This window comes from Sinohyriopsis cumingii, chromosome 18, assembly GCF_028554795.1.
Source record: "Sinohyriopsis cumingii isolate HCF-2022 chromosome 18, ASM2855479v2, whole genome shotgun sequence".
Classification (NCBI taxonomy): domain Eukaryota; kingdom Metazoa; phylum Mollusca; class Bivalvia; order Unionida; family Unionidae; genus Sinohyriopsis; species Sinohyriopsis cumingii.
Window position 1 is genome coordinate 93,247,086 of NC_142978.1, and position 24,051 is coordinate 93,271,136.

Sequence of the window (24,051 nt, forward strand, 5' to 3'; positions counted from 1 at the left end):
CATCACAAAATATTACAGGGTTGTCAGAGTAAAAACCCAAAGTAATGAGCGACAATAAAAATCAAAACTGACAAAAATCAAACTGACATTATTATAGTTACAATTCTGTATGTCGGCAAACTGTAATATGAAAATAGTGAATCTTAAGTTTTGTAATAGTTGTATTCTTTTTCTTCTGATTGTATTCAAACAAATTATGCCAGTGGACAGGAAAATAGCCTGATATTACTACAAATATTACAATTATTACTACAAATTATACAATTATTACTACAAATTATACAATTATTACTACAAATTATACAATTATTAGTACAAATATTACAATTATTAGTACAAATATTACAATTCTATAGTAAAAAGTTAATTACAAACTATCAGAACGTTACACCTACTGCAAGAAAGATATGGACAAGTCCATTTAACTCTGATAAAATCAACAACTGGATAAAATATATTCCCTCCTTTTCTTAAACCCCAAAATCACAAAACTGAGATGGATTCAATATGGACATTTGAATAGAATATTTTTACAAAAATTACTTGACAAAATTGAAATTAAAATGACAGTACATGCACATTTTGTAGAAATCAAATGAAAACATTAGCTCCTATATCTTGATTGTGATATCATACTAAATTCTGACAAAGATGATTAAAGTGCCCTCATATTTTACAATGCAATATCTATAAAAATGTAATGTTTTGATATATTAATAATGAAGAGATAGCTATGTGATATGTTTTATGTTACGCATAGCAAAATTTTATATAAATACTTGTACACCAAACAGGATATATCTGAATTTACACTGTTCAGAAGACTGAAACGATGAAACTGGAAAATACATGAGATATCAAAGCTGCAAATGGGACAGCTTTAAGAACTATATTTCTACCCATGACAGAGTGAAAAAGAAAACATTCTGATGAATAACATGAAGTAGTATGGGCAATAACTTGTTATGAAGTATCAATTTACATAAACTTACTGACTAAATAACATTAAGTAGTATGGGCAATAACTTGTTATGAAGTATCAATTTACATAAACTTACTGACTAAATAACATGAAGTAGTATGGGCAATAACTTGTTATGAAGTATCAATTTACATAAACTTACTGACTAAATAACATGAAGTAGTATGGGCAATAACTTGTTATGAAGTATCAATTTACATAAACTTACTGACTAAATAACAAAACTGAGCATCAAAAAGATGTCATAATGTGTAATATTTGCTTATAACTTTGAACATGATCTAAAATTAGACAGCTATCATCTTAAGAATTCAGTATTTGGTCTGGATATTTTTCAATCATGATGACTCAGTACCAGTAATTCAGAACAATGTAGTGAAAATGAGTGGAAGTTTGAGTTAAAAGGGTTGAAATGTTACAATTTCCTTTGTTTGCAGTTAAGTATAGTGATTTTATGAAATTATCTAAAAATTGATATGTATATAGCATAGTAATTTCATCTTTGCATCTCAGTCATGATCCAGAGTTTCTAATGCTGACAACTTGAGGTGATCTAGCAATCAAGATCACACACACACACACATACACACAGGCAACTCACAAAGTTCTTAAAAGTCTTACGTAAGCTGACTGAATAAATAGAGTTTAACATATGTTTACATTTTCATGAAGTTTATTTAATTATTTTCAATAATGTGCTCAACTACATTGCTGTTAAGATTTATTTTTAATTTTTATTGTGATCAAATAAAACAGCACTTGAAATTTTACCTGGAAAAAGGATTGTTTTGGAAAATGATCTGCACAGGTACACTCTCCTCATCTTGGATGTATCTGGAAAGTAAAGTTAATTGCATGCAATCATACATCACACAGTAACTGAATTAGTGTTAATGATAATTTTGGCATTATGCAAATGTTAGCAAATGTAGTAATTAACTATACTGAAAAAAATAAAACTTACATGAAATTTGACTATAGTCCAGGTGCATATTATATAACAAAGGTATAACTACAGTGAATCAACTTTTCATGAATTTGAGTTGTCTTCTATGACTAAACACCTTTTAATTTATGTTTACACTAATCATGTCCAAAGTCTAAGTATTAATGGAATCTAAATATTATAAACGTAAATAGTTGTTCTAAACAGTAATCAACATATCAGATGCTGCCAAATGTCAAATAACAAGTGATTCTGCCAAAAGAAGCAACACAGCAATTGCTCGTTACAATGCTGTCCATGAAGTCATTAACTATCCCACCTTAATACGAGACCACCATATAATGAAGTAGATGATAGTGTTCCCTCATTATAATGCCATCCAAAGAAGCCATAGAATATCCCACATTAAAAAGAAGTGCATTATACATACAATATCAGCATTACATAAAACAATGTGATCCACAGCCATAGCTGCCTCATAATGCTTTATATTGATAGGTACTATAATGAGGGAAAACTATATGTATTTGATCATCTTAATACATCACTGGGTGAACAAAAATTTGCAGCTCAGTTACCAATATATTGTCTGGTTATGGATATTCATGTTGATCACTTTACCATAGATAGTCGCTTATAAGATGAGTCCAACTGCAACTGCACAGACCAAGACCAGCCAGCACATTATGCTGGCAGATCAGGTTCTGTGCAGTTTATTGGGATTAATCAGCAGAACAAACACAGACCCTGATCTGCAGGTACAGTATGCTATGGCTGATCAGGATCTTTGTTGTTTGCAATTGACTTGACTTATAAGAAAGTATATATGGTACTCAGTTAAAACTGATTACTCATACCATCAATGTGCTCATCAGTTTCATTTGCAGATATGGTGGAGGATAATAAGAAATGAGGATAAGGAAGGATAGGGTCAGAAAGACAGCACAAACCTTGTAGAGTCAATTATTTTTGCAAATCTCAGGAATTTATTCCCTGGAGTTGTGTTAAGGATTACAAGAAGGTTTATCAACTGGACAAAAAGAAACGAAATGATTACAAAGTTACTTTTATGAGTGTGGATTCATCTAATAACAATTATTTTTATAATTATACAATGCTTGCTGTAAGGGTGTACTTTTTTTCTCATTGCAAGTCTAGGATATATCACATATATGAACTGGCATGGTCAATGCAGCAAAATCAATGGCTAAATGAAGAAGCATGGTCCAAACAGTGGAATTAATGACTGAATGATGTGTCATGGTCAAAGCAGCAAAATCAACAGTTAAATGAAATGGTATGGTCATAACAGTAGAATCAATGGTTAAATGAAATGGTACGGTCAAAACAGTAGAATCAATGGTTAAATGAACTGGCATGGTCATAACAGTAGAATCAATGGTTAAATGAAATGGTATGGTCATAACAGCAGAATCAATGGCTAAATGAAATGGTATGGTCATAACAGTAGAATCAATGGTTAAATGAAATGGTATGGTCAAAACAGTAGAATCAATGGTTAAATGAAATGGTATGGTCATAACAGTAGTATCAATGGTTAAATGAAATGGTATGGTCAAAACAGTAGAATCAATGGTTAAATGAACTGGCATGGTCATAACAGTAGAATCAATGGTTAAATGAAATGGTATGGTCATAAAAGTAGTTCAGGGTTAAACGAAGTAGCATGGACAATGCAGAAAAATCAATGGTTAAATGAAGTGATATGGTCAAAGCAGCAAAATCAATGGTTAAATGAAGTGGCATTGTCAAAACAGTGGAATCAATGGTTAAATGAAGTAGCATGGTCAAATGAATGCTTGTTGTTGCTATTGTTGTAGGGTTTAATAACATTTTTCAGCACATGATAGGCTATACATGACCATACCACTTCATTTTTAACAGCTGATTCCACTGTTTTGACCATACCACTTCAATTAACCATTGATTTTGCTGCTTTGACAATGCCACTTCATTTAACCCTGGATTGTACTGTTATGACCATGCCATTTCATTTAAACATTGATTCTACTGTTTTGACCCTATCACTTCATTTAACCATTGATTCCACTCATTCGGCAGGGCCTCGAGTGGCCAAGTGGTGGAAAGCGCTCACTGTTATGGATCTTTGCCATCATACCTCTGTCTGCATGGGGTTCAAGTCTCAGGTTTGGCTAATGTGGGTATGTGAGAAAGTTTGCCAGTAGCTTCTTGAGGGTTGGTGGTTCTTTCTGGGGTTTTCCTGGGTTCTTCCTCCACCAATTATACTGACCGCCATATACAGCCTATATTGTGCTGAAAAGTAGCGTTAAACCCTACACCACCACCTATTCCCCTTAATGTATGGCGTCCCAGTGCAACACAGGGCCCACCCTTGGCACTACTCAACTAATTACATTTGTTGTTTTTTTCACACAGAAAATATTAAAAGATTAAGCGTTCACTATGGACCTAATACAGTTTTTCAACTTAATAAACTCATGTGTCTGATCTCATCAGACTGTTGCCTGGATGGTGATCTGTTAGAATATTGTTTAACTGTTCTAAAATCTAAGTTTAATCACCAGTAGGCCTACAGTTTATTTAGTCTACATTTTGCTTTTAAAGTGTGTATTACATTATTTTAAAAAAAGAATAACATAATTAAAGACGTCAACAGTTTAAACCAGTTAAAGTGTGTGTATGTGTGTGTGTGACTTGGATTTTTAACATAGCTTTAACAATTTTTCAGTCATATCGCTACAATGTCTGCAGTGTGGCAGTTTATAGTGATGATTAGCACTGGGGCATCATGTCGCAGACATGTAGCATGATGTCCCACCCAGTCATGTTATCCTGACACCAGGCCGATTAAGTCCCAACACTAAACTCTCAATGCTGAGTGCCAAGCAAGGCAGCTGTTAGCACCATTTTTGTAAGTCTTTGGTATGACTCTGCCGGGGATCAAACCCATGAACTCCCACGTCCGAGGTGGACGCTCTAACTACTAGGCCACCCGAGCAATTGAAACCAATTAAAGGTTATAACAATTACCCAATATTTCATCTGAGATAACAATATTAATATAAGTTGTCCATGAGAGAATAATCTATTGCGGATAAAAATGGACTGAGGATGCAGGTCACAAAATCTTTTTTGTTCTGATATATTATTTTTGAAAGAAGCATTCCGCACTTATATTTATTGTGATGTCACATTTCTTCAACACCCCCTCCCCCTCATCATACTTCATCACAAAATTTGACCCCTCCCCCTTTACTATGTGACGTCATATGTGAATGACCCCAAAGTACTCACTGACATTTTGGATTACATGACTATTTGGGGATTATTGTCAATTCATTCAAGGAATTCTATATTCATCACTGTGATACATCAAGACTTTTGGTACATCAACCTATCCAAAACTACTGGTATAACAGCACATTCAAAATTGGAATTCATTCGGAACATTCCATGCTTTTGGACTTGTCAAAGAACATTTAGGATTATCTTTAATTTATTTCACAATAATGTTAATTCCTCTTAAATTTTCACTTTTTAACATAGAGAAATAAATTTATTTGTTGATTTTGCTATACTTGTTGGTTTTACTTCTTTCTGTCACTTAGTTTAAGACCATATAGTCCTAACACAAAGCAAATTTTTATTCTGATGCATGAAATGCACTATGTATTATTTTTAAAATAAGTCATGGACCTTATGAATCCTCCACAAAAAGATCTACTTGACAAAACAGTCCTGTTATGTATATTTTGAGTGCTTCACCTTTGTTCATGATTAAAGGAGAATAGATATGGTATGTTATGTATATTTTGAGTGCTTAACCTTTGTTCCTTATTAAAGGTAGAATAGATATGGTCTAGCTGACTTTTGCCATTTTTTAAAAACTTGTCAACTGATATTTGAGTTCAAAGTGTAGGCTTTATAAAAAACATGGAATGTTCTAGAATCAAACATTATTTACCCCACATCCTGGTATTAGGAATGTTCTAGAATCAAACATTATTCACCCCACATCCTGGTATTGCAATGTGTCTGGGGGTTTTATATAATATTCAGGTAAACAAGTGCATCTCATTCCTCCTTTAAATTTAGTCTGAAGAATTATTCACTGCAGTCTTCAGATATAATTTGAGAGGGATCATTTAAAATAATTCATTGGAATTATAAAGAGCTAACTTACAGTTTGGACAAAACCACTATTTTGGAATTATTGCAAATTTATTCAAAGAATTCTGATTATATCATTGTGATCCATCAAGACTTAGCATATCAATTATTCAAAACTAATGGTACATCAGCATATTCAAGATTACTAGAATTCATTCAGAATATTCTATACTTTTGGACTGGTTATAAAAGTTTTTACGATTATTTGGGATTTAATTCACAATAATTTATGTGTGTTTGACTTGGATTTTTAATGTAGCTTTGACAATTTTTCAGTCATATCGCTATGATGTCTACAGTGTGGCAGTTTATAGTGATGTCTAGCACTGGGGCATCATGCCGCAGACATGTAGGATGATGTCCCACCCAGTCACATTACCCTGACACCAGGTCGACCAATCCTAACACTAACCTCTTAATGCTGAGCGCCTAGCGAGGCAGCTGTTAGTACCATTTTTGTAAGTCTTTAGTATGACTTGGACTGGGATTGAACCCATGACCTCCCACATTGGAGTCGGATACTCTAGCCACAAGGACACTGGAGTGGTTTCACATTAATGTAAGTTCCTCTTAAATTTTCACTTTATAACTTGGAGAAATAAATTTATTTTTGATTTTACAAAACTTGCTGCTTTCACTTCAGTTCTTTGTTACCGAGTTTAAGAAAATTTATGATAGTCCTGTCAAGTCACTATATCTCATTATCATACTTGATTATGGGTCAGAATACCATTCAACAAACTTGCATGCATATTCCTATATGATAGTACTTGTATAATATGGTTGACACTTGAAATTATTGACCAACAGCTTCAATGAACTAGACCTTTTGGTCAAGGTGTGTGGTTTTCAAGTAAACTTAATGTGCAAAACCATTATTGTTTTACTTGACTTACCAAGACCTCTAACCTTAATATCCAAAATGGTATAGTTCGTGTATTATCAAAAGTGCATACAATCCACAAAATTCAGTCAAAGAACTTGTTATACTCAAAATCAAAGAACTTGTTATACTCAAAATCAAAAGATTTTCTGCAAAACATGTTAATAGCCACAATAACCTTGGTGTTTGACCTTGACCCATAAATCAAAAAACTTATTCCTTGCCAAAAATGCAAGCCATCTACAAAGTTTGGTCCAATTATGTGATGCAAAACTAATTGTGTGGAAACCATTTTTCTTCTTTCCATTACAATGACCATGGCCAATGACCTGTCAATCACAAAATCAATATGTTTCTTCCTTATCAGATGTACAAGAACAGCCACAACGTTTGCTAGCTGGTGATAGTGGAGATAAAGAGTTATTGCACAGAAACCATTTTTTCTTTTCTTAGTCCATGACCTTGATCATTGACCTGTGTGGGATTGGCAATAGATCAATTGATGAACTGATAACATTTTATCATAATGGCAAGAGTATAAAAAGTACACATATTTTTGCAAACTGATTTTCAAGCTTATAATAATATATGTTTTCATAGTGATTTAATGCTTCTTTTCGAAATATGTTGCCTGTTTGAGAATGTAATTGCTGATTTCACTGAATGCACATTCTCTGCTTTTGTTCACAATCTCTTCTATTACATGGCTATTTTTATAGATCCAGAATAGATCACAGGTTTGGAACTGATATCAAAATAAGCCATGCAAGTTTTAATTGTATGGTCATTATTATTATAATACTGTTGATAAAGTATTTGATGGGCTGGTTAATTTATCATGTTTAAAGATACCTAACTGCCAGTACTTATTTCCAAGATAAATCATGCATGAAATACTGAGAGAAAATGGTAGTCATTAAAAAATACCTTTGGTGCTAGTTAAAGATTACAGATTTCAATAACTTTACATGTACATGATATCTAATGAACTTGCTATTTGAGCAAGCCTTCAGTCCTGCTTGGGCTGACCTACTATTTTTAAACAGATCTTGCAACTCAGGAATATAATTTATTAAATGCAAAGGACATGAATAGACATCATGTCCATGATCATGTCTGACATACAATGTCCAGCAAGCTTTACTCCCTCTTAAAGTTTACCAGTTTCTTAAATTACAATTGTTAAATCATACATCCATAAATTCCAAATGCAATGTGAAATGTTATGCCAAGTCAATGTACATGTGATATTCAATTCCAAATGTAGTGTGAAATGTCATGCCAAGTCAATGTACATGTGATATTAAACTGCATTCACTCCCTAGGTTTTGACTTTTTTCATATTATTCTCTAACTGCAAGGATACTTTCATATTTGAGTTTGAAATTGGTTGATTGAAGATTTCTGTCTGCTTCACTGAATATAATTCGGCTTCCCGTCTCATGTTTAACACCATTTTCCAAGGTAACATCATCTTGTTCTTCATTAGCTTCGTCTTCAACACTATTATCACCTGGTCCATTCCATCTTTCTCTCTCCTTCTTAAGGTTTTTCAGTGTGTAAGAAGCTGAGAGTTCCTTCACCTTGGCTGAATTTTGATTCTCGTCACTGTCATCTGAAGAAGTGGATGAATCATCTAAGTGAAACACAATTCTGCTCTTGTCTTCTTCTCCATCTGTTCCTCTACTGAAAGAAATAAACGTGCATTCTTGCTCTCTGTCCCTTTCAAACTCCTCAAACAGCGACGCATCACCAAAACAGTCCGCCATGCTGGATATTGAAAGCGAAAATGCTAACTGAAAAGGCCCATATAAAATAAATTTTCAAAATATAAAATAAATTTATTTAATTGATTTCTGTCTTTATTATACTCTAGTCAACTATTCTAAATTTAGAAATGCGTAAATCTACTTATATGAATTCGCAAGTGACCTTTCAATTTTAAAATATTAGGAACGGAGTAAATATTTTTGTTTAAAGATGGCTGCCACGTCACAAACTGTGGTGTATGCAGTGGAAGTTCAGCCCCCTTCCTGTAATCTAGGAGGACATGAGATTCGTTACTTGTCACTAGTTGACAAAACCAAGATCAGTCTACCGATTTCACTATCCCAGGTTAATGTCTGTGGTTTTATAGAGTTATAACGCGCAAACCACTAAACCCAGATCTTGAAAGTCTTTAACATGGGACTGTATCTGGAGAATATTCCGGTCTTTTTGCACCTTTATAGTCAATACAACTATAGTACAACTCACATAGGTCATGTACGCGCTCTGAGTAACTTTCTGTAGCTATAAGTGTTATTTTTGAGAATATAATTACACATGCCTCTAAATGGCGTTTAGTCACTTTATTTCGCTCCTTGTCCATCAAAATTCCATTGAAGATTATTTTATAAATTCCTCGAAAAATAGTTAGCGGCAAATTAAACCTTACGTACGTTGACATGTTTAAATGCAGCCACCCAAGCTGGGTGATCACGTTTAAACAAGTTTCTTTTGCGGGCTATTTTGTAACGGGGAATTGCCAGCTGTTGAGAAGAAATTGTACTATATTCTGAAATTACCTCACCATTTGTTTGTACACCACTACCGATTTCATTAAAGGAAATCTTAATGTGATTAAAAAAAAAAAAGTGCACAGAACTTACACAATTCATTCACTGATTTATAATTTCTAACCTTGACTGACCTTTCATGCTAAACAGACTTTCCATACTAACACGGTGCCATGTTGTGTTCACTATGGGTAAGTCTATTTTCCTCAGACAAGAGAGTAACATAGTTCATCCTATTTAGTAACTGGTGGTTAATTCTGTAAATTACCATAATGTTGAGAGTTTAGAGTTCTATCCCTTTGCTAACATGAACATAGAAATTATACTGCTTGTTAAATCCACGTGAAGGGCAAATTTGTAGTTGTCTTTATTTTCTTTTGCTTGATTTGACATTGTAAATGTCAGAAGCAGATGACATAGTATTTACCTTCTGTGTACATACATGTGTAGTTGTACATCCACCCCTTCACTCACAATAGACTTGTCCAGGATCTGGAAAATGACCAGCGATCAAGGTCGTCTTTTATACTGGAAACTTCTGTTTGGAATAAAATGTGCAGACAATAAGGTGTTAGGGCAATCCTGTTCATAATCAGGTTTAAAATTATAAATCAGTAATTGAACAAAGTTCAGTGCATCTTTTATCTAATTTGTGCTTTTCGTTTTTTGAATTGGAAGGAAGGTACAAACAAATGGGGAGATATATTCAGACTATACAGACTGGTACAAAAGTCAAATAAACTGGAGGTAATTGAGTAACTTTGTATTTATCTTATGTTTGGTATGTCATGTCTTGTATTTCAATTCATACATAATACCTGTTTTTTTCCCATACATATATCTTCCTTCATACATGTAAAAGATAGTAGAAATGCAGCTGTCAATTCAGATTTATTTTAGTAAAATTTTACATTATGCCAAATTATAATTTTTAAGAAATGTCATATGTACAAGTTAAAAATAAAACATACCTACAAAAAATGTATGTTCAGTAGTTAATGACACTTCACTTGTTTCGGTCAAATTTCACATAGAGCATCATATTAAAAAGGCATTTAAATTTCTTCTTCAGTTCGCTGTAAAATTGAGCTACCATTACCAACAATAGAAAATCTTGAAACATTTCATCATCTTTTGCTTATTTACTAATTGTTCACAGTCTGATAAGAAGCGAAGGTTTTTCTTTGTTTACTCTCTATTTTATTTACATTTTCCACAGAGTACTGAGTAATGTCCAGTTCTGTTTTCTAATGATTTCACTTTTTTAGCTTGTTCACTTTTTCATTTTCAAGCTTGTTACTGTTTAGTTTTAGGCTTTGCCGAAAATAATGCCGAAGAAGGTTTTCTACTTTAACTGTTTCTTTCATCAGCATGAGTGCTCTCATTTAAAATTATGCATATTTTTTCATCTCTGATTCTTGTAAACATAACTATAAATGTATGCTTTCATCGAATATAGATTCAATGCTATTTGATTTTACACTAATTGCTACTTGAGCTTGATTTAGCTGGGTTGCTCTTGGTTCAAAGAATTGTTCCAAGAGGTTTAATATACTGGTGATTTTTGTTGCCACAGGTTTTTGAATCACTGTATCTAATTTGATGTCCAACTTTCAAATCACACTAATAAGTTCACTAGCAGTTCTCTTTGAGGAATGTGTTGATTTCAAGTACTATAACTCCATTTCAAAGATTGGATTTTATAATAATCTTTATAATAAAAATAATAATAATAATAATAATAATAATGTAATATATATATTTAATTTTATTTTCATATACTTGGTTCATTATCTATTCTTTTCTCAAGTCATATCTCTGGTTAATCCATTCAGAATTTATATATATATATATATATATATATATATATATATATATATATATATATATATATATATATATATATATAGTAGTAAAATTTGGGGGGGGGGAACTTCAAAAGGGGAATGTGTAATTTTCATTCTTGATGAAATTGCTATTATTTAATTTAAATTATTTTTAACTGTTTACTTTAACATAGAGAATGATTAATTAGCAAATATTGACTATTGAACTATATAAAAATATATAATTTTATGTCATTTTTATAGCATGCATAATGCATGAATATTCAGTACAGCTATTTTTATTTACAATTTATAATCATAATAATAATTTGAACTGAATGGTTTATTATAAAAAGACACCAGTAATAATAAACTAGCAAACTCTAACATTTGACAAATTTGATACACTGATTTTGATTTGGTTATGAAAATCGATTGTCTTGATGAATTTGTATATATGTCAAGCATCAAGACAGTATTTGAAACATATCAATAAAGGCTCCAAATCAATTTAGATTATTTTATTTGCTAACTGTAAATCATAGCAACTATATTGATTGGGAAGATTTATTGATCAATACGGTGTTAAACTACTGGTTAACAGTGTCTGTTTACAAATATCATAAATGTTCAAGATGGTCTCAACAGCACACATTCAAAAAAGTTGAACAATTCTAAAGTTTCTTTACTTTGAAACCATGTTCACTACACTAAATCTCATTTGTGATACACATTTTATATTTAAAAGATAAAGATGGGAATGTGTAGAATCCAGTGTTATGTGAATAATATACACTTTGAGGATAGCATGTAATCGAGTGTTAAATTCGCATCAGAATATCTTTGCCATGGCTTGTCATACCTGAATTGCATAAGTTCCATAAGTAATTTAATAAATAGCCACTTGACAGAATTGGAACAAATTGGACAGAAAATGTACTACCTTGAATGCCTTTTCGATTTATACGAAAGCTGTTCTTCTGCAATCTAATATTGCAGTCATTACTAAACATGGAAAATTTTTGTATAATTAAATCCAAAACAAAAAGACTGAACCAGATTTGGCCATGTTTGATGGAAAGCATACTGGCTTTGAGGTTTTTCAATACTGGACAAAATGTGATTAGATATGGATGACAATACAAAAACTGGAAAAACATTGAAATACACATAGTATTTTCATAATATATGTGATCAACAGCATTAGAGAAATTTCAGCAGGAGCATCATACAGAAATAGAATATTTAGCAGACAGCTAGGTAAACAAATGAATATTTGAATGCCAAATTTGCAGTAAAATATTTACAAAAGAGTATTCTAATTTTACTGCCGAGTTATTCGTTTCAGTACTAATGTAGACTAATATTACATGATCCCATGGAGTTTTTAGCACTGTAGCACATGCATGTTATTTTCCTATGTAAAACAAATGCTTTTATGGTGCAAGGATATTGATATTTTAAAATATATATCCATTTTTAAACTTAAACAATAGGTATTCTTTTATTCCTAACTTTTTTGTGGCTTGTAAATTGGATGCTGCATTTGAGACAAGAAAGTGACCTTTCAATTTTGGGATCAATAGGTCAAAGGTCATATAGACTGAAAGAAAAACTGGCATGTTGTTTTGTTGGAGAGGGAATGAGATCAGTCTGTATCATTTCATTAGGGGCCTTCACCATTATCCAAGCATACTTCTGTTCCAATTCTCAAAACAACCATCCATTTGATGTTTAATTTTTGTACTTAAATAATCATTCTTTTATTCCAAGCTGTCTGAATGGTAGGTATACAGTATTGATCAGTTTTAGTCTTGCAGTGCTGTATCCTATAGGTATATCAGTTTTTGTTTCATGACAAACCTCTATCTTATGAAAATGTTATTTCTAATATAAGATATGTATACTGTTACACTTCATCATCAGAGTTCAGTTATTGAGCATTGCTTGATCCATATTCACTATCATTGGATCTTTGACAATCATGACTCTACTTGCTGGCAAAATAATTTTTAATCAGAAATTTGGCTTCAAGTGATTTAAATCACTCCATACTTATGGCACAGTTACCATTATATGTTACCAAATTGTCTATACTACATATACTAAAAATAGATAAAACCTTATGTTCATATTAAAATTAGTAACAAAGTATATACACTGCCCTTTCATGTCAGTTTTATCAGTTAAAGAAGGCATCTCAAAAATAGGTAAATGAACTGACCTGAGAGTGGTTATCTCCCTTTAATATTTTTCCAATGCTGATAATATTTGAAACAATACCTAGTTGTAGAAAATGCTTTTATAGGAAATAACAGTGACATACAAAGAAAAGAAAATTTAGCAAAATGTTATAAAGATTATTGGAAGTTGTTTGTATATGATAGTAAAGCAGACCATGAAAAGCAATATCTCTGAAGTACTGTTTTTTCTGATTGTTTGCATTTTATTATCACTTCTGTCCTGTAACTCACTGACTACAGGAGATTATTTTTATTTTCACCTGAAATGGGGCAAGGAAACACATATTTTAGGTTAATTCTGAATGCATCCAAACACTCAGTTTCCAAGAAATGTTTGTTAAGCCTGATGCTTAAGTAAAAGGTCAAAGGTTATGCTGTCAGGCACTGAAAAAGAAATCAGTTCCACACAATATATTGACTTTGTAATGGCTTACTTTTGATATAAGAAAGACACCTATTGATTTTGGGGCCATAAGGTCCAGGGCTAAGATCATAATCACTTTTCAAAGAAAATTTGTTTCTGCATGATATCTTGAGTTCATTTTCACTTGTTCTGAACAGACTTTTTGGATGGCTTACATCTGAGAGAAGGAAGATACCTGTTCCTTTTTGGTTAAAAACGTCAGGATTACAAGGACTGAAGGAAGGAGTTAGTTTAGTTTGGTGTTTTACAGCACAGCAACAAAGGTATATTTAGTAATGAGGCAATCAGAGTGAAGTGATTTGTCTAGTGTCATAACATGATCTGACTCAGGCTAATCCAAAGATGGGATTTGAACCCATAGCATTTTTGTCATTAGTCTAGCACACTAACCACTGAGCCATTAATAACTATGCCTCCTCCTAAAAGAAAGAAAAAATATTTTTCACAAAACTTCTTATTTACTACATGCCTTTGACAAAACTATATAGATGGCTCATACATGGAAGACACCAGCTGATTTTAGAGTTGAAAGGTCAAATGTCAAGGTCACAGAAGTTAAAAAAAACCATTTCCACAAAATAACTCAGGAGCCATGCCACAAACAATGACCAAACTTTGTTCATGACCCGCAATTGAGAAAAGAAAGGCACTTATCAGTTTTGGGATCAACAGGTCAAATGTCACATAGAATGAAAGAAAAACAGTAGTTTCTGCAAAATAATTTTAGTTCTATGTCTTTTTAACTTGGCTAAATAATAATAATAATAATAATAATAATAATAATAATAATAATAATTATAATAATAATAATAATAACTTTACATGCCTGTCATCATGGTTGATTTCATAACATATTTGTTCATTAGGAGTAATATTAAGAATTACTAAAAAGAGAACATTCAGTGGTCAATACATGCTACTTACTTGGTACAAGACATACCATATATATACAAGCATATAGGTAGTCCAACTGAACTGCAATTGCACAGATCCAATTCTGCCATCAGATCTGGGTCTATATAGTTTGTTAGGAGTAATCAGTAGAACCAACAACATAGACCATGATCTGCAGGTGCATTATGCTACAGCAGATAAAGATCTTTGTTGTTTGCAGTCTGACTAGACTTATTAGTGAGTATGTACTTGTAGCCTTTTACCATGCCTACATAAACTTTGCCAAGTTCCAAGATCACTGCATATTGGCTTACCAGTCACTATGTAAAGCAATTAGCATTTCTTCAGCTTGCACCCTATTGCCTTTTAAGCTTTGAAAGGACCCACTCAGCTGACTTTGATGCATTGCAGAAGGTACACATGGAATACCCATATTTTATATTTGAGAGAGAGAGTTTGTGCTATTATGTTACTTGTGTAACTGCAATGTTTATGTAGTTATTTGACAAAATAATTAAACTCTAACTCTTAAATCCCAGTTATGGGGTTACCAGATAATTGATGAGCTAACAGAAATTCCGTTTGGATATCAACTTAAGCCTTGAATCCAGGGATCCAGTGGAAGAAATTTGAGTATTAAGTTAGACCAATCAAATGGCTGTTAAGTCTTGATTGGAGCCCATTCTGAAAAACCTGGAATGTTGTAAGCAGATCTTGGATCAAATAGGTAGATACTTGTGAAAGAGTCAGTCAGTCAGCCAGTTTGCACCATCTACAGTATTCAAGTTATTTTCTCTAATTTCATCCTTATTGAAATTGACATCACTGTCAAAGACGGTTTTTCTTACTTTTGAAATAGGTATCATAGTGCATTATTTTCTTTGTTGCATTTTAGTGCAAAGGGGTCCCTCTGTTTCTTGCCAGTGATGTGTTGAACGGAACTTCAGTAGCTAAGAAAAATCAACCAAGAATTCATGCAAGATATGCAAAGGATGGCTTTGCTATCAAATTGGTTTTAAATGGTAAGTATATTTTAACTGTAAAGTAAATTTATTGGAAAAAGAAAATACAAATATAAAGTAGTGTTTCTGTTCCAAGTAATTAAGAGTATAACACCAGTCTTCTCATGAATTATTTGAGACCCGGAGGTGCATTTAAAAAAAAAATGCACATGCATAATGCAAATTAAAATTACAGGTATTATAAAATGATAATCATTCCTGCTGATGGAAAATGTCTACATGTTAATTCATCTGAGATTTTCATTAAAATAATAATCAACAGGAATAAGACAAACTAATCATAACAGCCCACACTACATGAACTTACCATCAGTCCTGCTGATGGACTGTGTCAGACCAGTCTTCACATTTGTTTCATCTTTTTGAGATCAGCAAATAAAAGTGTCCGACCAGTCTTTACATTTGTTAATCAATTTAAAATCAGCAACTAAAAGATAATCAAACAATTTTCTTTTTTGATAGTGTCTTGTTTTTCATAAGCTTTTGAATAGTTGGGCTCTGATCAGAACTTATGCATATTTCTGGTGTTAAAGCAAGCTTATACCATTACAGTTCACATTATTATTAATTTGATTCTATGAATTCACTATCTAAACTCTCAAGTTCTGTAAACTTCCAAGTGGGATGTTATGTTATACAGGTGTCTTTTCTGCACAAACCAGTAGTGTATGCAGCAACAGTTGTAATTGCTTTCATCTGTTTAAATTTGAAATGTTCCTTTAGCTAAAGTCACCCACCAGAAACAACCATCACTCTGCCTTGGATGCGGGAGGTCAAGGTTTTGAACCCCGTCTGAGTCATACCAAGGCTACTAACAGCTGCCTCGCTTGTCACTCATCATTAAGAGGTTAGTGTTAGGACCTGGTGTCTGGATAATGTGACTGGATGGGACATGATGCTGCATGTCTGCAACATAATGCCCAAGTGTGAGACATCACTAAAACCTGCCACACTTAGACATCATAGAGATAGGACTGGAAATTTTTTAAAGCTGTGTTAAAAATCCAAATCACACAAAAACACACACACCACAGACACACTGAATGAGATAATGATTGGCTTATGAATGTCACTTAGTGTTGCCTCATTCTGATAGCAATCATCCGGCACTCAGCGAATTCAGTATAACTTTCTTCCAGTGGAGGAAGTCACTGTTGACACATTGCAGGCATTCACTGTTGACATATTTAAGGCATTCACTGTTGACAAATTGCATGCAGTCACTGTTGGTGTATTGGAGGCAGTCGCTGTTGACACATTAGTACAGTCGCTGCTGACACATTGGAGCATGCAAAGCACAGAAATTAATACCAAGCTGCAAAATACCTTAGAAATCTAATTGACATTTTAAAACATGTCAACATTTTTACCTTTTGTCGTTTATCTTGTGGTACATGTATCTTTATTTGGAATGGGGTATCATTCTGAAGTTTTCTGACAATTCATTATCTTTAAATTTTTAAAGCTGAAGTTTCAGATGGATAGACATTATTATGTTATGTGCTGTTAAACCCTATATCTACAACCAACACTTTACCTACCTACCAACCTGCACTGCACCTATCCACCTACACTGAATGTACATCATAGCAATATGACTGATTTTTTTTTAAAGCTTTGTTAAAAATCCAAATCACACACACACACACACACACTCTACCAACACTGTACCTACCCATCTACACTACCTACCTATCTAAAGTGTACCAGCCTATCTACACTGTACCTAAACATTACCTGACCGCTCCAGTGGCCTAGTGGTTAGAGCGTCCACCTCGGATGCAGGAGGTTGTGGGTTCGATTCCCAGCCGAGTCATACCAAAGACATAAAAATGGTACTAACAGCTGCCTCGTTTGGCGCTCAGCATTAAGATGTTAGTGTTAGGACTGGTCGGCCTGGTGTCAGGATAATGTGTCTGGGTGGGACATCATGCTACATATCTGTGTTGTTCTAGGGCTTAATGCCATTTTTCAGCACAAGATAGGCTATACATGGCGGCCAGTATAACTGGTGGAGGAAGAACCCTGGAAAACACAGGGAAGAACCACCGACCCACAAGAAGTTACTGGCAGGCTTTCCCACATGCCCACGCTAGCCGAGCCTTGGACTCGAACCCATGCAGACAGAGGTGAGATGGCAGTGATCCAGAACGGTGAGCGCTTTAGACCACTCGGCCACTCGGGGCCCCTACATGTCTGTGGCTTGATGCCCCAGTGTTAGACATCACTATAAACTGTGATACTGCAGACATCATAGTGATATGACTGAAATTGTTTTAAAACTACATTAAAAATCCAAATCACACACACACACACATTACCTTCTTGCTTACACTAACCGACCTAAACTGTACCTACCCGCCTACACTGTGCCTGCTTATCTAAACTGTACCTACCCATCTAAAATGTTCCTTGTACCTACACTGTACCTATCCATCTACACTACCTTTCTACTTAAATTGTACCAACCCATCCACACTGCAAATACCCACCTACACTCTATTTACCTTCCCACCAAACCCCACTTCTCCCAAGTTGTTACTTTTTTTTATAAACCTCTTACTATAATTCAGTTTGTTGTGAGTAGGGATTAAGGGTGATTTTTAATCATTAAGATTAGATTGACAGGAGCAAAATTGGTTTATTAAAAAAAATAGCTGATTTTCATTTCCTGTGCTGTATATTTTTAATTTATGGGTTTTTCACTCATTAAGATATCAGAAAACTATATCTGGCATTAATAAAGGAAAAGCACACATACACTTTTGTATTCGAGTATTTAAGGACTTAATTATGATGGATTACTGTTGCAAATTAAGTTTTATGATAGATCAGTCATAGAAAATGAATAATTACAACAGTAGAACAGTGTTAATGTCTTCAAGACCAGAAACTTCTGTTCACAAAACCTCTAACACAATACTCTTGTGTCCATTCTAACACATTTTGAACAGTTATGTAGAAAATTTGCTTAAACATGATTCTCTGCAAAACTGCAACACCAGGAAATTTGCGGCATCACTTGTTGTAGATTTTATAGCCACAAAGTTTGATTTTTGACAGATCAGAAAGCACATTATATTCGCATGTGTTAGAATGCAAGTGTGACGCTTCAATTTTAGGTCTTAAGCTGGATGGCATCAACAATAGCCATGAGGTCTGGTTCTACAGCATCCAGGGACTGTTCCATGTGGTGTTTGATCTTCACTCTCCAGAGGTTCAAAGAGACTGTCTCCTCCACCTCAAGGTAACTTTTGCCACCCTAAACATTCTTTGCTAAAGAAATGGCCTGTTTGTTTGCATTACTTCCAGTATATATCATGCTAATGCACCTTACACCATGTTGAACATACCAATCCAAAATAAAATCTTCACCTCGTGTGTGTCCTTTGAAAACTAGGAGATGTCATTTCAGCAAAATTTCTTTGCTGTTCTTTGGGGGGTTTCCTGCACTCTTGAGTTGCTTTTTAGCAACTCTTCAATGTTGGTTTGGAACTGTAAATAATAGATGGTGCTTGAAAACTACAACCTGTCTTCTTAGAGTTACCAGTCCAAAAAGCCTATTTATTTGTTGACAAGCACTTCAGGACCAGAAGATCTTTATCTGGGGCAAGGTTTTCATTTAAAAACACATGCCTTTGGCTTGTGTGAAAGGGAAGAAAATAACATTTCTGAAGCACAGTGATGTGTCACAGGATTAAAATACAAATTTTTTCATGCAAAACAAAAAAAATTGTTTAAGATTTACCATAGTTGCTGATTGTTGCTTTTATCTGAGCACACAGTAGAAGTTGAACAATCTAAGTGCTGCAACTATTGCTGTGTCTTGGAATTAACAGTCATCTCAAAGATTGTAGTTCTATTGGTCATGACCTGTCCAGTGTTTGTTATGCTTCATCCATCTTTTAGCACAAACTACTAATAACTGCCATGAAACTTTTCATCACTAAGTCTACTTGTTCCTAAATGAAAATGGAGCTCCTCGGATATTTAATATGGCCACCATGGCAGCCATCTTGAAAATCTTGTAATTGCCAGTGTTATTGCTCTTTCCGAATATCTCACTGCCATGTTTCCATGGATTAGTCAGAGAAAAGTTTGACTGGTTCCTACTATTGGGGACCATCCATTTAGTAAGTACGCATGGATGGGGGGGGTAACCCAAATGCATACGCTTGCATGGGGGGGGGGCGGTTACTTATAATGTACATATGCATAGGAAACAAGGGGGGGACCCTCAATAATAATTTGTCTAATACATAACCTGCCAACTGGGTTCAGTCTGCATTCGAATTTTAGTTGACACTAGACAAACTTTTTAAAGTTATGCAGCTTATTTCTTTGATGAAGCCAGAATGTTTTATTAAACATGTTAATATTAATCCTTTATCATTTCTGCATGGATTAAATATAGACCGTTCTATGGAATTGGGGTGTGGGGTGGGGTGCATCAAGCGTACATACCTAGGTGGTGGGGTGTGTGTAAAAAAGTATGCATGTGTACAGGGAGGGGGAGGGGTCAAGCTTTGTCAGTTTTTTGCGTACATACTGAATGGGTGGCTCTTTGTTCCCAATTCATGCCATGAAATCCCATCAAGAATAAGTGTAAAGGTAGCATACTAAATGTGATGACTCAGATTCATCACATTGTGATATCATTGGTATATTATGACATCTACTTGTGTGCTACTTTAAAACAGAATTTGCTTCATGTTCAATCACTGTAAGTTAAGAATCATAGTTTTTTCTCTAGCATGTTATACAGAATCTTCAGATATTGCACCAAAGGTATGCAAGACCAAAAACCATAATTAATACAATCAAACTTAAGTATCACAAAGTTATCAGAGAGTAGAGTTTTCTCAAGGTGGTATTTTACAACCAAATTTATAGGATTCTAGCTATGGTATTGTCCTATCAGTGAAAGGTAGCTGACTGTGAGGAGTATGCAGTGGATGGTCATATCAATATGGGGTTTTAATGAAAACATTTTCAGTAATGTATACTAGGTCATAATGAAAAAGGTTCCAGTCTATCATCTAATACAATCACCATGGTGGTGATCTTGCATCTCGCCAAAACAGATGATCATTTCAACGTGGTGTTTTCATTAAAAGATTTCTAATTTCTTATTGCTTCTTGATGAAACTAGCGCTGACCTGACATCCACCCTGGTCACCGTGGTGGTCATCTTGAAAATCTTTGATTGCTACTCCTTAAGAAAGGATGATTATATCGATACGGTTTTCACTGTAAAACTTGTGACATTTACATGGGCCAGAATTAAGATTCAGTTTGTCATATTTCTATTAGAAGACTTCTCACTGTGTTTAAGTGGTCCTAAATGACAATGATTTTTATATGTAACATCCAAGATGCCACAATGGTGGACATCATGAAAATCTTGTTATTGATACTGCTTTGTAATGGATAGTCTTATTGATATGCGGTTTTCATTGAAAGACTTGCAATGTCTAGCTAGCACTAAATGATCATGTGCTGATGTGACCTTCAGCATGGCCTCCATATCCTGTTATTACTACTTCACTTAAGTGGATTTTCAGACGTCTTGGTTGGTCTAAATGAAAATGGCACTGATCTGAAATCTGTATGTACAGCATGGTTGTAGTTACTTCTTAAATGATGGCCTTAGTGACAGAGTTTTCACTACAAGACTTCTTATGACATGTAGTTGGTTGTGAATGAAAATGGTAATGATTATAAATTTTGTTATCACTATTCCCAAACAAATTGTCATGGGGTTTCAGTAGAAGACTTCTTATGATATTTCAACTAGGCTGACTGCCTCTGTATCACCTCATGGAAAGATACTAAGATCCCATTTCCTATGCATGATACAGTCAAATAAAGTGCTGCAGGTAGCATTTAAAACTAACCAACCAGCCAAAAAAAATGGCACTGAAAAACCTCAACTTTTGAAAGTCTTATTATAGCTAATTCTACTCTTGATGGTTCAGGACGAAAATGGTACCAATCATTATTGCTGCTATAATAGCCGTCTTGACAGTACTATTGTAGCTACATCTTCTGAACTAATCGTCATACAGACTTGGGGTTTTAACTAAAAGACTTCTTATGATATCTTGTTTCTTTGAAATAAATACTATGTTGATTAGATTTGCAACATTATGGCCATGGCAGCCATCTTTAAAATTTTGTTATCACTTCTGTTTATGGAATTGTTGTGTGTATATATATATATATATATATATATATATATATATATATGTGTTCCTGTATTCAACTAATGAAGATCCAGTCTCCAAAATGGCCGTCTTGATGGCCATATGAAAATCTTTCTTATTTCTTCTGAATGCCATTTTTGCATCAGCATGAGATTTTCATTGAAACACTATATCAGTTAAGTAACCACTCTTGTGACTTTGTGGTTAGAACTTCCACCTCGGATGCAGGAGGTCGCAGGTTTGAACTCTGACCAAGCTAGGGACTCAGCATTAATAGTGTTAGGACTGGTCGGTCTGGTTTCAGGATAATGTAACTGGCTAGGACATGATGCTACATGTCTGCGGAATAATGCCCTAGTGCTAGACATCGCAATAAACTGCCACACTGCAAACATCATAGCGATATAACTGAAAAATTGTAGAAGCTATGTTAAAAATCCATATCGCACACACACACACACACACACACACCAATAAATAGTTGGTTCTCAGTGGTGCTTATCTACTCCTCAGCATATATTCCAGCAACAATTGACCTATTGAAGCTTGTCTCTATATTACAATGTCTATTTTCAGGATGTTTGGTTGGATCACTTCCATGAGCCACCATTAGAGGAAAGGGGAGTTGCTGCTTTAGATTTTGCTGACTTGTCAAGCGGTTGTGATTCAGGAACAAAAAGCTGTACTTTTGATGATACCTTAAATTTTGAAACTTCCACAGAAATTTCACTAACTGAATCTCATGCATCAAATTCACCTTTTGCAAATTATCACAACACTTGTAAGTTCAAAGAAAATAATTTAGCAAAAGATTTGGTGACAATTGATTCAGACTCACATTCAGTTATAGCTGGTGAATTTATTGAAAAATTGGTGGATTTTGTGCAGACTCAAATTTCAAATGTCGACAATCTCTCACATCATATTGTATGTCATGTATTAACTACATTTGACTATCTGAAATGCATTTCCAACTTTGCCACAGATGACAAATTACTGCCAGACTGTGGACTTGTATTCTTCCAAATGATGGAAGACTTTTTGACACTGCTAAAATCAGACACAGCAGGAGCAGCATCAGATAATCAGGATACCTTTGGAATGGAAAAGCATAAATTTCTTCTGTTGCAAATTATAAGTGATTGGCTGGGAAAGGAATTTCACAGTCTAGAAAGTCAAATAGCTGAAAGAGTTGACCTATTCAAAAAGGAGAACATAAATGCAATTGATAATCTACCTCCATCGCAAATCATAATCGATACACTTTTTCCATCTTTCATGAAACAATTGTTAATAAACTGGCTCGGAATTTCTGAAAACTCTGGCCATGATACGGATTTATTATGTTTCGAGTATGATCATGACTACAGCCCAAAAGTTAAAAAGCCTCGAGCCAGTGTGACTTCAAGTGTGATCAGGGAATCTCAGTTACCATTTTACCCTCTTGTCCAGCTGATTTTGGAGTTTGCAAGCAACTCACTGGTGTCTGGTGTAGCCCATGTTGTGTACTCCAGATTGAGATATGCAACTTGAAGTAAAATATAAATTCTTCTTCAAATTGTGTTGTTTTCTTTATAAAATGCTCTTTATCCATTAAGCCTCTACCCAATCTACTCCATCTAATACATACAGTCCTCTGTAACAGTCATTTCTATGCTTAGCTGATGACACCTTGGCACTAGACATTGACCAATGACCTTTCAATTAAGATTCTTGACATTAAAAATGGAAGGTCACTAAAATCTGGAAGCTTCCAACATGACGCTTTCAAGTAAAATGCACAATGAAGAAACTCTACAGCTAAGTTCTATCATGTTGTAAACTTTCAGATTAGGGTGGCTTCAAATTCTATAACATTGTGTTGTTGTTGTTGTTGGTTTAACACCAATACTCA

The 24,051-nt window shown here is 34.1% G+C and overlaps 2 protein-coding genes across 2 annotated transcripts in view; one reads left to right on the plus strand and one right to left on the minus strand.

Moving 5' to 3' along the window:
• LOC149777512 (zinc finger CCHC domain-containing protein 8-like) overlaps window positions 1–8,779 on the minus strand; it is a 60,086-nt gene extending 51,307 nt beyond the window's left edge. The window contains exons 1-3 of the mRNA XM_089942097.1: window positions 8,351–8,779; window positions 2,879–2,921; window positions 1,754–1,816 (exon numbers count right to left, since the gene is read on the minus strand). Coding sequence (XP_089798223.1) covers window positions 1,754–1,816; window positions 2,879–2,921; window positions 8,351–8,753 — 509 coding nt within the window. The 5' untranslated portion in view covers window positions 8,754–8,779. The remainder of the gene's footprint in view (window positions 1–1,753; window positions 1,817–2,878; window positions 2,922–8,350) is intronic.
• A 178-nt stretch (window positions 8,780–8,957) lies between these two features.
• Window positions 8,958–23,715, plus strand: LOC149777513 (uncharacterized). Its single transcript, XM_089942098.1, has 4 exons — window positions 8,958–9,099; window positions 15,825–15,951; window positions 19,074–19,198; window positions 22,734–23,715. The coding sequence occupies exons 1-4, from the start codon at window positions 8,965–8,967 to the stop codon at window positions 23,688–23,690; spliced, it is 1,344 nt and encodes a 447-aa protein (XP_089798224.1). The 5' UTR covers window positions 8,958–8,964; the 3' UTR covers window positions 23,691–23,715.
• Window positions 23,716–24,051: the final 336 nt, after the last annotated feature.

Excerpts from the sequence above, each read along its gene's own strand:
- LOC149777513 (XM_089942098.1), top strand. The coding sequence starts at position 8,965 with ATGGCTGCCACGTCACAAACTGTGGTGTATGCAGTGGAAGTTCAGCCC. Across the intron at positions 15,952-19,073 it reads TATCAAATTGGTTTTAAATG|GTCTTAAGCTGGATGGCATC; the intron begins GTAAGTATATTT and ends CTTCAATTTTAG. Across the intron at positions 19,199-22,733 it reads ACTGTCTCCTCCACCTCAAG|GATGTTTGGTTGGATCACTT; the intron begins GTAACTTTTGCC and ends GTCTATTTTCAG.